This window comes from Pseudophryne corroboree, chromosome 6, assembly GCF_028390025.1.
Source record: "Pseudophryne corroboree isolate aPseCor3 chromosome 6, aPseCor3.hap2, whole genome shotgun sequence".
Classification (NCBI taxonomy): Eukaryota; Metazoa; Chordata; class Amphibia; order Anura; family Myobatrachidae; genus Pseudophryne; species Pseudophryne corroboree.
This window is the reverse complement of record NC_086449.1, coordinates 789,560,618-789,574,750: the sequence shown is the minus strand read 5'-3', so window position 1 is coordinate 789,574,750 and position 14,133 is coordinate 789,560,618. Positions and strand designations below refer to the sequence as shown.

The 14,133-nt window shown below is 48.9% G+C and overlaps 1 protein-coding gene across 2 annotated transcripts in view; it reads right to left on the bottom strand.

Moving 5' to 3' along the window:
- Window positions 1-14,133, bottom strand: part of LOC134933530 (UDP-glucose 6-dehydrogenase-like) — an 87,113-nt gene that overhangs the window by 29,190 nt on the left and 43,790 nt on the right. For both annotated transcript variants that reach the window (XM_063928785.1, XM_063928786.1), the window contains exon 9: window positions 2,890-3,029. In XM_063928785.1, the coding sequence (XP_063784855.1) occupies window positions 2,890-3,029 (140 nt within the window). The remainder of the gene's footprint in view (window positions 1-2,889; window positions 3,030-14,133) is intronic.

The window sequence follows — 14,133 nt, the reverse complement described above, 5'->3', positions numbered from 1 at the left end:
TCTTCAGATGCATCAGCGGATAACCCTGTCACCAAAGACAAGGGTGTCTCTCCTGTGGTGGCTGCAGAGTGCTCATCTTCTAGAGGGCGCAGTTTCGGCATTCAGGACTGGGTCCTGGTGACCACGGATGCCAGCCTGCGAGGCTGGGGAGCAGTCACACAGGGAAGAAATTTCCAGGGCTTGTGGTCAAGCCTGGAGACATCACTTCACATAAATATCTTGGAGCTAAGGGCCATTTACAATGCCCTAAGCCAAACAAGACCTCTGCTTCAAGGTCAGCCGGTGCTGATCCAGTCGGACAACATCACGGCAGTCGCCCACGTAGACAGGGCGGCACAAAAAGCAGGAGGGCAATGGCAGAAGCTGCAAGGATTTTTCGCTGGGCGGAAAATCATGTGATAGCATTGTCAGCAGTGTTCATTCCGGGAGTGGACAACTGGGAAACAGACTTCCTCAGCAGAAGTTTTCCACATGATTGTAAACCGTTGGGAAAAACCAAAGGTGGACATGATGGCGTCCCGTCTAAACAAAAAATTGGACAGGTATTGCGCTAGGTCAAGGGACCCTCAGGCAATAGCTGTGGACGCTCTGGTAACACCGTGGGTGTACCAGTCAGTGTATGTGTTCCCTCCTCTTCCTCTCTTACCAAAAGTACTGAGAATTATAAGACGGAGGGGAGTAAGAACTATACTCGTGGCTCCGGATTGGCCAAGAAGGACTTGGTACCCGGAACTTCAAGAGATGCTCACGGAGGACCTGTGGCCTCTACATCTAAGAAGGGACCTGCTCCATCAAGGACCCTGTCTATTCCAAGACTTACCGCGGCTGCGTTTGACGGCAGGGCGGTTGAACGCCGGATCCTGAAGGAAAGAGGCATTCCGGAAGAAGTCATCCCTACCCTGATCAAAGCCAGGAAGGATGTAACCGCAAAGCATTATCACCGCATTTGGCGAAAATATGTTGCGGGTGCGAGGCCAGTAAGGCCCCGATGGAGGAATTTCAACTAGGTCGATTCCTGCATTTCCTGCAAACAGGAGTGTCTATGGGCCTAAAATTGGGGTCCATTAAGGTTAAAATTTCGGCCCTGTCAATTTTCTTCCAAAAAGAACTAGCTTCAGTTCCTGAAGTTCAGACGTTTGTAAAAGGGGTACTGCATATACAGCCTCCTTTTTGTGCCTCCAGTGGCACCTTGGGATCTCAATGTAGTTTTGAGGTTCCTAAAGTCACAATGGTTTGGACCACTTGAATCTGTGGAGTTAAAATATCTCACATGGAAAGTGGTCATGCTGTTGGCCCTGGCCTCGGCCAGGCGCGTGTCAGAATTGGCGGCTTTATCCTGTAAAAGCCCTTATCTGATCTTCCATTCAGACAGGGCGGAATTGAGGACTCGTCCTCATTTTCTCCCTAAGGTGGTTTCAGCGTTTCATCTGAACCAACCTATTGTGGTACCTGCGGCTACTAGTGACTTGGAGGACTCCAAGTTGTTGGACATAGTCAGGGCCCTGAAAATATATGTTTCCAGGACGGCTGGAGTCAGAAAATCTGACTCGCTGTTTATCCTGTATGCACCCAACAAGTTGGGTGCTCCTGCTTCTAAGCAGACTATTGCTCGTTGGATTTGTAATACAATTCAGCTTGCACATTCTGTGGCAGGCCTGCCACAGCCAAAATATGTAAAAGCCCATTCCACAAGGAAGGTGGGCTCATCTTGGGCGGCTGCCCGAGGGGTCTCGGCTTTACAACTTTGCCGAGCAGCTACTTGGTCAGGGGCAAACACGTTTGCAAAATTCTACAAATTTGATACCCTGGCTGAGGAGGACCTGGAGTTCTCTCATTCGGTGCTGCAGAGTCATCCGCACTCTCCCGCCCGTTTGGGAGCTTTGGTATAATCCCCGTGGTCCTTACGGAGTTCCCAGCATCCACTAGGACGTCAGAGAAAATAAGAATTTACTTACCGATAATTCTATTTCTCGTAGTCCGTAGTGGATGCTGGGCGCCCATCCCAAGTGCGGATTGTATGCAATACTTGTATATAGTTATTGTTAACTAAATCGGGTTATTGTTGTTGTGAGCCATCTATCCAGAGGCTCCTCTGTTATCATGCTGTTAACTGGGTTCAGATCACAGGTTGTACGGTGTGATTGGTGTGGCTGGTATGAGTCTTACCCGGGATTCATAAATCCTTCCTTATTGTGTACGCTCGTCCGGGCACAGTATCCTAACTGAGGATTGGAGGAGGGTCATAGGGGGAGGAGCCAGTGCACACCAGGTAGTCCTAAAGCTTTACTTTTGTGCCCAGTCTCCTGCGGAGCCGCTATTCCCCATGGTCCTTACGGAGTTCCCAGCATCCACTACGGACTACGAGAAATAGAATTATCGGTAAGTAAATTCTTATTTTTTTAGTTGCCCAGAACTTACTCAGCCGCTGCAATCACTTCAGTCTGTCCAGGACCGGAATTGACGTCAGGAACCCTCCCTACAAACGCTTGGACTCGCCTGCGTTTTTCCAAAGACTCCCAGAAAACGGTCAGTTGCCTCCCAGAAACGCTTTCTTTCTGTCAATATCCTTGCGATTGGCTATGCAAATGTTTTCTTCGTAAAACCCATCGCACAGCAACGATCCGCTTTGTACCCGTGCGACGCGCCTGCGCATTGCGGTGCATATGCATGCGCATTTCTGACCTGAGCGCAGCGAAAAAAACAGCATGCGATCAAGTCTGAATGACCCCCTTTGTCTTTTGTAGTGTTTGGACACAAATGGTCGATTGTCATTTACAGATTTTCATTCCAACCACCCGATCTGGCAGATAATTGTATAATGTATGCTCAGTTGAAGTAATCCCAGAATTTGAGTCAAATTGATCCCAGTAGAAAGTTTATGTGAATTACCTCTCTCGGGATTGTCCCCAGAGATGTCTGGGTGGGTAAGATCCCGAATGATCTGCTCTCTCGTCACTTTTGGATCATAAATTGTCAGACGTGCACCCTCATCCATCAGGTACTTGCAAACGTAGATGCTTGATGATTCCCTTAGAAACAGAGACATGAATTGGCGCGGTAATTCTAATTAACATACAGTGGTATTGGTCAGTTATATAATGAGCAAACAAATACTCGTGGTCTGTCGTTACATTATATATATTTAAATATTTAGTTTGCGTTTTCCTGCCATCATTTATTTTCTTGTTAGTGACACAATCACTTGACCAATGTACTGAAGTGACGTCTGTGGAGCCATTTTTGTTTGTGTACAAAGGTGCCCATATTTATGGCCACTTCTAAAGTTAATGTAGCACAGGAACTGGAATGAGAACGCCCAATGACAGTCCTGGACCCAGAGACCTCTGTATAAGCTAACTGTACAAATCCTAACCGCAATGGGGGCTACGTATAAAACCTTCCATATTGGAGAAGTTGCCCATAACAACCAACTGCTAGCTATCAATTGTCAAGGACATTCTATGAATAGTAGCCAGAAGCTGAAACTTCTCCACCTGTCCCCTTAAGAAGGTTTGATACATCTCCCACAACAAAGGCTTGTATTCAGGCAATACATTTCACTGGTGCAACTGCCTCTTGTAGTCTTCTCTTGTTATTGGCCAGCAACAGGATATAAAACACTCAGGAGATTCCATATGGGTTAGGGTTAGTTATCCTTCCTATGTGTTGGCCTGTCCAAAGCCATATCTCTGTGTCTACATAGACAGATTCAGCTAAGCCAGCCAAGAAGCCAGATTTACATTGAGTTTGGCCAAAAGAGCCGTGTCCACAATGGCACGTTCATGGATGATGACCATATATGCACACTTCTATCTAACTCGGAAAGTGATTTGTCTCCTGAGGTTTGAGCTACAAAATAAGAATTTACTTACCGATAATTCTATTTCTCGTAGTCCGTAGTGGATGCTGGGGACTCCGTAAGGACCATGGGGATTAGCGGCTCCGCAGGAGACTGGGCACATCTAAAGAAAGCTTTAGGACCATCTGGTGTGCACTGGCTCCTCCCCCTATGACCCTCCTCCAAGCCTCAGTTAGGATACTGTGCCCGGACGAGCGTACACAATAAGGAAGGATCTTGAATCCCGGGTAAGACTCATACCAGCCACACCAATCACACTGTACAACTTGTGATCTGAACCCAGTTAACAGCATGATAATAGAGAAGCCTCTAGAAAAGATGGCTCACTACAGCAGTAACCCGATTTTTTTTGGTAACAATAACTATGTACCAGTATTGCAGACAATCCGCACTTGGGATGGGCGCCCAGCATCCACTACGGACTACGAGAAATAGAATTATCGGTAAGTAAATTCTTATTTTCTCTAACGTCCTAAGTGGATGCTGGGGACTCCGTAAGGACCATGGGGATTATACCAAAGCTCCCAAACGGGCGGGAGAGTGCGGATGACTCTGCAGCACCAATTGAGAGAAACTCCAGGTCCTCCTCAGCCAGGGTATCAATTTTGTAGAATTTTACAAACGTATTTGCTCCTGACCAAGTAGCTGCTCGGCAAAGTTGTAAAGCCGAGACCCCTCGGGCAACCGCCCAAGATGAGCCCACCTTCCTTGTGGAGTGGGCATTTACAGATTTTTTGGCTGTGGCAGGCCTGCCACAGAATGTGCAAGCTGAATTGTACTACAAATCCAACGAGCAATAGTCTGCTTAGAAGCAGGAGCACCCAGCTTGTTGGGTGCATACAGGATAAACAGCGAGTCAGTTTTCCTGACTCCAGCCGTCCTGGATATTTTCAGGGCCCTGACAACATCTAGCAACTTGGAGTCCTCCAAGTCCCTAGTAGCCGCAGGCACCACAATAGGTTGGTTCAGGTGAAACGCTGAAACCACCTTAGGGAGAAACTGAGGACGAGTCCTCAATTCCCCCTGTCCGAATGGAAAATCAGATAAGGGCTTTTACAGGATAAAGCCGCCAATTCTGACACGCGCCTGGCCCAGGCCAGGGCCAACAGCATGACCACTTTCCATGTGAGATATTTTAACTCCACAGATTTAAGTGGTTCAAACTAATGTGACTTTTGGAACCCAAAAACTACATTGAGATCCCAAAGTGCCACTGGAGGCACAAAAGGAGGCTGTATATGCAGTACCCCTTTTACAAACGTCTGAACTTCAGGGACTGAAGCTAGTTCTTTTTTGGAAGAAAATTGACAGGGCCGAAATTTGAACCTTAATGGACCCCAATTTCAGGCCCATAGACACTCCTGTTTGCAGGAAATGTAGGAATCGACCCAGTTGAATTTCCTCCGTCGGGCCTTACTGGCCTCGCACCACGCAACATATTTTCGCCAAATGCGGTGATAATGTTTTGCGGTTACATCCTTCCTGGCTTTGATCAGGATAGGGATGACTTCATCCGGAATGCCTTTTTTCCTTCAGGATCCGGCGTTCAACCGCCATGCCGTCAAACGCAGCCGCGGTAAGTCTTGGAACAGACAGGGTCCTTGCTGGAGCAGGTCCCTTCTTAGAGGTAGAGGCCACGGATCCTCCGTGATCATCTCTTGAAGTTCCGGTTACCAAGTCCTTCTTGGCCAATCCGGAGCCACGAATATAGTGCTTACTCCTCTCCATCTTATCAATCTCCGTACCTTGGGTACGAGAGGCAGAGGAGGGAACACATACACTGACTGGTACACCCACGGTGTTACCAGAGCGTCTACAGCTATTGCCTGAGGGTCTCTTGACCTGGCGCAATACCTGTCGAATTTTCCCAACGGTTTATAATCATGTGGAAGACTTCTGGGTGAAGTCCCCACTCTCCCGGGTGGAGGTCGTGCTGAGGAAGTCTGCTTCCCAGTTGTCCACTCCCGGAATGAATACTGCTGACAGTGCTATCACATGATTTTCCGCCCAGCGAAAAATCCTTGCAGCTTCTGCCATTGCCCTCCTGCTTCTTGTGCCACCCTGTTTGTTTACGTGGGTGACTGCCGTGATGTTGTCCGACTGGATCAACACCGGCTGACCTTGAAGCAGAGGTCTTGCTAAGCTTAGAGCATTGTAAATGGCCCTTAGCTTCAGGATATTTATGTGAAGTGATGTCTCCAGGCTAGACTATAAGCCCTGGATATTCCTTCCCTGTGTGACTTCTCCCCAGCCTCGCAGGCTGGCATCCGTGGTCACCAGGACCCAGTCCTGAATGCAGAATCTGCGGCCCTCTAGAAGATGAGCACTCTGCAACCACCACAGGAGGGATACCCTTGTCCTTGGTGACAGGGTTATCCGCTGATGCATCTGAAGATGCGACCCGGACCATTTGTCCAGCAGGTCCCACTGGAAAGTTCTTGCGTGGAATCTGCCGAATGGGATTGCTTCGTAGGAAGCCACCATTTTACCCAGAACCCTTGTGCATTGATGCACTGAGACTAGGCTCGGTTTTAGGAGGTTCCTGACTAGCTCGGATAACTCCCTGGCTTTCTCCTCTGGGAGAAACCCCTTTTTCTGGACTGTGTCCAGGATCATCCCTAGGAACAGAAGACAAGTCGTCGGAACCAGCTGCGATTTTGGAATATTGAGAATCCAATCGTGCTGCCGCAACACTACCTGAGATAGTGCTACACCGACCTCCAACTGTTCCCTGGATCTTACCCTTATCAGGGAATCGTCCAAGTAAGGGATAACTAAAATTCCCTTCCTTCGAAGGAAAATAATCATTTCGGCCATTACCTTGGTAAAGACCCGGGTTGCCGTGGACCATCCATACGGTAGCGTCTGAACTGATAGTGACAGTTCTGTACCATAAACCTGAGGTACCCTTGGTGAGAAGGGTAAATTTTGACATGAAGGTAAGCATCTTTGATGTCCCGAGACATCATGTAGTCCCCTTCTTCCAGGTTCGCAATCACTGCTCTGAGTGACTCAATCTTGAAATTGAACCTCTGTATGTAAGTGTTCAAAGATTTTAGATTTAGAATCGGTCTCACCGAGCCGTCTGGCTTCGGTACCACAACAGTGTGGAATAATACCCCGTTCCCTGTTGCAGGAGGGGTACCTTGATTATCACCTGCTGGGAATACAGCTTGTGAATGGCTTCCAAAACTGTCTCCGTGTCAGAAGGAGACATCGGTAAAGCCGACTTTAGGAAACGGCGAGGGGGAGACGTCTCGAATTCTAATTTGTACCCCTGAGATATCACCTAAAGGATACAGGGGTCTACTTGCGAGTGAGCCCACTGCGCGCTGAAATTCATTGAGACGGGCCCCCCACCGTGCCTAATTCTGCTTGTAAAGCCCCAGCGTCATACTGAGGGCTTGGCAGAGGCGGGAGAGGGTTTCTGTTCCTGGGAACTGGCTGATTTCTGCAGCCTTTTTCCTCTCCCTCTGTCACGGGGCAGAAAAGAGGAACCTTTTGCCCGCTTGTCCACGAAAAGACTGCGCCTGATAATACGGCGTCTTCTCATGTTGAGAGGCGACCTGGGGTACAAACGTGGATTTCCCAGCTGTTGCCGTGGCCACCAGGTCTGAAAGACCGACCCCAATAACTCTTAATAAGGCAATACTTCTAAATGCCGTTTGGAATACGCATCACCTGACCGCTGACTTGTCCATAACCCTCTACTGGTAGAAATGGACAACGCACTTAGACTTGATGCCAGTCGGCAAATATTCCGCTGTGCATCACGCATATATAGAAATGCATCTTTCTCTGACGTCCTAGTGGATGCTGGGAACTCCGTAAGGACCATGGGGAATAGCGGCTCCGCAGGAGACAGGGCACATCTAAAGAAAGCTTTAGGATCACCTGGTGTGCACTGGCTCCTCCCCCTATGACCCTCCTCCAAGCCTCAGTTAGATTTCTGTGCCCGAACGAGAAGGGTGCACACTAGGGGCTCTCCTGAGCTCTTTGTGAAAGTTTTAGTTTAGGTTTATTATTTTCAGTGAGACCTGCTGGCAACAGGCTCACTGCATCGAGGGACTAAGGGGAGAAGAAGCGAACTCACCTGCGTGCAGAGTGGATTGGGCTTCTTAGGCTACTGGACATTAGCTCCAGAGGGACGATCACAGGTTCAGCCTGGATGGGTCACCGGAGCCGCGCCGCCGGCCCCCTTACAGAGCCAGAAGAGCGAAGAGGTCCGGAAAAATCGGCGGCAGAAGACTTTCCTGTCTTCAGATAAAGGTAGGCGCACAGCACCGCAGCTGTGCGCCATTGCTCTCAGCACACTTCACACTCCGGTCACTGAGGGTGCAGGGCGCTGGGGGGGCAGCGCCCTGAGACGCAATAAATCGTTAGAAAACCTTTTATGGCTAAAATAAATGCATCACATATAACTCCTGGGCTATATGGATGCATTTAACCCCTGCCAAAACATACAAGAAAACGGATGATAAGGACGCCGAGAAAGGGGCGGAGCCTATCTCCTCAGCACACTGGCGCCATTTTCCCTCACAGCTCAGTTGGAGGGAAGCTCCCTGGCTCTCCCCTGCAGTCACTACACTACAGAAAGGGGTTAAAAAAGAGAGGGGGGCACAAATTAGGCGCAGTATAAACAATACAGCAGCTATAAAGGGAAAAACACTTATATAAGGTTATCCCTGTATATATATATAGCGCTCTGGTGTGTGCTGGCAAACTCTCCCTCTGTCTCCCCAAAGGGCTAGTGGGGTCCTGTCCTCTATCAGAGCATTCCCTGTGTGTGTGCTGTGTGTCGGTACGTTTGTGTCGACATGTATGAGGAGAAAAATGATGAGGAGACGGAGTAGAGTGTCTGTAATAGTGTTGTCACCCCCTGGGGGGTCGACACCTGAGTGGATGTACTGTGGAAATTGCGTGACAGTGTCAGCTTTGTATAAAAGACAGTGGTTGACATGAGACAGCCGGCTACTCAGCTTGTGCATGTCCAGACGTCTCATATAGGGGCTCTAAAGCGCCCGTTACCTCAGATACAGACGCCGACACGGATACTGATTCCTGTGTCGACGGTGAAGAGACAACCGTGATTTCCAAATAGGGCCACACATTGCATGATTGAGGCAATGAAAAAAGTTTACACTTTTCTGATAATATGAATACCACCAAAAAAAAAGGGGTATTATGTTGGGGAGGAAAAACTTCCTGTAGTTTTCCTGAATCTGAGAAATAAAATGCGTGGGTTTCCCACCCAATAACAATTGATAATTTCTAAAAAGTTATTGGCAGTATACCTTTTCCCGCCAGAGGTTAGGGTGCGTTGGGAAACACCCCCTAGGGGGGATAAGGCGCTCACACGCTTGTAAGAACAAGGGCTCTACCCTCTCTTGAGATGGCCGCCCTTAAGGATCCTGCTGATAGAAAGCAGGAGGGTATCCTAAAATGTATTTACACACATACTGGTGTTATACTGCGACCAGCAATCGCCTCAGCCTGGATGTGCAGTGCTGGGTTGGCGTGGTCGGATTCCCTGACTGGAAATATGATATCCTAGATAAGGACAGTATATTATTGCCTATAGAGCAATTAAAAGATGCATTTCTATATATGCATGATGCACAGCGGAATATTTGCCGACTGGCATCAAGTATAAGTGCGTTGTCCAATTATACCAGTAAAGTGGTCAGGTGATGCGGATTCCAAACGGCATTTGGAAGTATTGCCTTAAAAGAGGGGATGTACCCCAGGTCGCCTCTCAAAATAAGACGCCGTATTATCAGGCGCAGGCCTGGTTGGCAAGCGGACAAAAGGGTTCCTCTTTTCTGCTCGTGACAGAGGGAGAGGAAAATGGCTGCAGAGATCAGCCAGTTCCAAGGAACAGAAACTCTTTTCCGCCTCTGCCAAGCCCTCAGTATGACGCTAGGGCTTTACAAGTTCAGGCACGGTGGGGTCCCGTTCTCAAGGGCTCACTCGCAAGTAGACCCCTGGATCCTTCTGGTAATATTTCAGGGGTACAAATTGGAATTCGAGACGTATCCCCCTCGCCGTTTCCAAAGGTCTGTTTTACCGACGTCTCCCGCTGACAGGGAGGCAGTTTTGGAAACCATTCACAAGCTGTATTCCCAGCAGGTGATAATCAAGGTACCCCTCCTGCAACAGGGAACGGGGTATTATTCCACACTATTGTGGTACCGAAGCCAGACGGCTCGGGGAGACCGATTTTAAAATCTAAAATCTTTGAACACTTGCATACAGAGGTTCAAATTCAAAATTGAGTCACTCAGAGCAGTGATTGCAAACCTGGAAGAAGGGGACTACATGATGTCTCGGGACATCAAGGATGCTTACCTTCATGTCAAAATTTACCCTTCTCACCAAGGGTATTTCAGGTTATGGTACAGAACTGTCACTATCAGTTCGGACGCTGCCGTAGGGATGGTCCACGGCACCCCGGGTCTTTACTGAAGTAATGACCGTAATGATGATATTCCTTCGAAGGAAGGGAATTTTAGTTATCCGTTACTTGGAAGATTCCCTGATAAGGGTAAGATCCAGGGAACAGTTGGAGATCGGTGTAACACTATATCAGGTAGTGTTGCGGCAGCACGATTGGATTCTCAATATTCCAAAATCGCAGCTGGTTCCGACGACTTGTCTTCTGTTCCTAGGGATGATCCTGGACACAGTCCAGAAAGAAGGTGTTTCTCCCGGAGGAGAAAGCCAGGGAGTTATCCGAGCTAGTCAGGAACCTCCTAAAACCGAACCAAGTCTCAGTGCATCAATGCACAAGGGTTCTGGGTAAAAATGGTGGCTTCCTACGAAGCAATCCCATTCGGCAGATTCCACGCAAGACTTTCCAGTGGAACCTACTGGACAAATGGTCCGGGTCGCATCTTCAGATGCTTCAGCGGATAACCCTGTCACCGGGGACAAGGGTATCCCTCCTGTGGTGGTTGCAGAGTGCTCATCTTCTAGAGGGCCGCAGATTCGGCATTCGGGACTGGGTCCTGGTGGCCACGGATGCCAGCCTGCGAGGCTGGGGAGCAGTCACACAGGGAAGGAATTTCCAGGGCTTATGGTCAAGCCTGGAGACATCTCTTCATATAAACATTTTGGAACTAAGGGCCATTTACAATGCCCTAAGTCAAGCGAAACCCCTGCTTCAGGGTCAGGCGGTATTGATCCAATCGGACAACATCACGTCAGTCGCCCACGTAAACAGACAGGGCGGCACGGGAAGCAGGGGGGCAATGGCAGAAGCTGCAAGGATTCTTCGCTGGGCGGAAAATCATGTGATAGCACTGTCAGCAGTGTTCATTCCGGGAGTGGACAACTGGGAAGCAGACTTCCTCAGCAGACACGACCTTCACCCGGGAGAGTGGGGACTTCACCCAGAAGTCTTCCACCTGATTGTAAACCGTTGGGAAAAACCAAAGGTGGACATAATGGCGTCCCGTCTAAACAAAAAACTAGACAGATATTGCGCCAGGTCAGGGGACCCTCAGGCAATAGCGGTGGACGCTCTGGTAACACCGTGGGTGTACCAGTCAGTGTATGTGTTCCCTCCTCTGCCTCTCATACCAAAAGTACTGAGAATCATAAGAAGGAGAGGAGTAAGAACTATACTCGTGGTTCCGGATTGGCCAAGAAGGACTTGGTATCCGGAACTTCAAGAGATGCTCACGGACGAACCGTGGCCTCTACCTCTAAGAAAGGACCTGCTCCAGCAGGGGCCTTGTCTGTTCCAAGACTTACCGCGGCTGCGTTTGACGGCTTGGCGGTTGAACGCCGGATCCTGAAGCAAAAAGGCATTCCAGATGAAGTCATCCCTACCCTGGTCAAGGCCAGGAAGGACGTAACCGCAAAACATTATCACCGCATTTGGCGAAAATATGTTGCGTGGTGGGAGGCCAAGAAGGCCCCTACAGAGGAATTTCAACTGGGTCGTTTCCTCCATTTCCTGCAAACAGGACTGTCTATGGGCCTAAAATTAGGGCCCATTAAGGTTCAAATTTCGGCCCTGTCGATTTTCTTCCAAAAGGAACTGGCTTCAGTGCCTGAAGTTCAGACATTTGTAAAAGGGGTACTGCATATACAGCCTCCTTTTGTGCCTCCAGTGGCACCTTGGGATCTCAATGTTGTGTTGAGTTTCCTAAAGTCACATTGGTTTGAACCACTCACCACTGTGGAATTAAAATATCTCACATGGAAGGTGACGATGCTGTTAGCCCTGGCTTCAGCCAGGCGTGTGTCAGAACTGGCGGCTTTATCATATAAAAGCCCTTATTTAATATTTCATTCTGACAGGGCAGAATTGAGGACTTGTCCTCAATTTCTACCTAAGGTGGTTTCTGCATTTCACATGAAGCAACCTATTGTGGTACCTGCGGCTACTAAGGACTTGGAGGATTCCAAGTTGCTTGACGTGGTCAGGGCCCTGAAAATATATATTTTCCAGGACGGCTGGAGTCAGAAAATCTGACTCGCTGTTTATCCTGTATGCACCCAACAAACTGGGTGCTCCTGCTTCTAAGCAGACGATTGCTCGTTGGATTTGTAGTACAATTCAGCTTGCACATTCTGTGGCAGGCCTGCCACAGCCAAAAATCTTAAAATGCCCACTCCACAAGGAAGGTGGGCTCATCTTGGGCAGCTGCCCGAGGGGTCTCGGCTTTACAACTTTGCCGAGCAGTTACTTGGTCAGGAGCAAATACGTTTGTAAACTTCTACAAATTTGATACCCTGGCTGAGGAGGACCTGGAGTTCTCTCATTCGGTGCTGCAGAGTCATCCGCACTCTCCCGCCCGTTTGGGAGCTTTGGTATAATCCCCATGGTCCTTACGGAGTTCCCAGCATCCACTACGGACTACGAGAAATAGAATTATCGGTAAGTAAATTCTTATTTTTAAATGCTCTATAGGCAATAATATACTGTCCCTATCTAGGGTATCAATATTTTCAGTCAGGGAATCCGACCACGCCAACCCAGCACTGCACATCCAGGCTGAGGCGATTGCTGGTCGCAGTATAACACCAGTATGTGTGTAATACATTTTAGGATATCCTCCTGCTTTCTATCAGCAGGATCCTTAAGGGCGGCCATCTCAGGAGAGGGTAGAGCCCTTGTTTTTACCAGCGTGTGAGCGCTTTATCCACCCTAGGGGGTGTTTCCCAACGCACCCTAACCTCTGGCGGGAAAGGATATAATGCCAATAACATTTTTATCAGTTGTTATCGGGGGAAACCCACGCCTCATCACACACCTCATTTAATTTCTCAGATTCCGGAAAACTACAGGTAGTTTTTCCTCACCGAACATAATACCCCTTCTTGGTGGTACTCGTATTATCCGAAATGTGTAAAACATTTTTCATTGCCTCAATCATGTAACGTGTGGCCCTACTGGAAGTCACATTTGTCTCTTCACCGTCGACACTGGAGTCATGTCGGCGTCTATATCTGCCATCTGAGGTAACGGGCACTTTAGAGCCCCTGACGGCCTATGAGACGTCTGGACAGGCACAAGCTGAGTAGCCGGCTGTCTCATGTCAACCACTGTCTTTATACAGAGCTGACACTGTCACGTAATTCCTTCCAACAGTTCATCCACTCAGGTGTCGACCCCCTAGGGGGTGACATCACTACTACAGGCAATCTGCTCCGTCTCCACATCATTTTTCTCCTCATAAATGTCGACACAACGTACCGACACACCGCACACACACAGGGAATGCTCTGATAGAGGACAGGACCCCACTAGCCCTTTGGGGAGACAGAGGGAGAGTATGCCAGCACACACCAGAGCGCTATATATATATATACAGGGATAACCTTATATAAGTGTTTTTCCCCTTATAGCTGCTGTATTGTTTATACTGCGCCTAATTAGTGCCCCCCTCTCTTTTTTTTAACCCTTTCTGTAGTGTAGTGACTGCAGGGGAGAGTCAGGGAGCTTCCCTCCAACGGAGCTGTGAGGGAAAATGGCATCAGTGTGCTGAGGAGATAGGCTCCGCCCCCTTATCGGCGGCCTTATCTCCCGTTTTTCTGTGTATTTTTGGCATGGGTAAATGCATCCATATAGCCCAGGAGCTATATGTGATGCATCTTTTGCCATCTAAGGTATTTTTATTGCGTCTCAGGGCGCCCCCACTCAGCGCCCTGCACCCTCAGTGACCGGAGTGTGAAGTGTGCTGAGAGCAATGGCGCACAGCTGCGGTGCTGTGCGCTACCTTATTGAAGACAGGACGTCTTCTGCCGCCGATTTTCCGGATCTC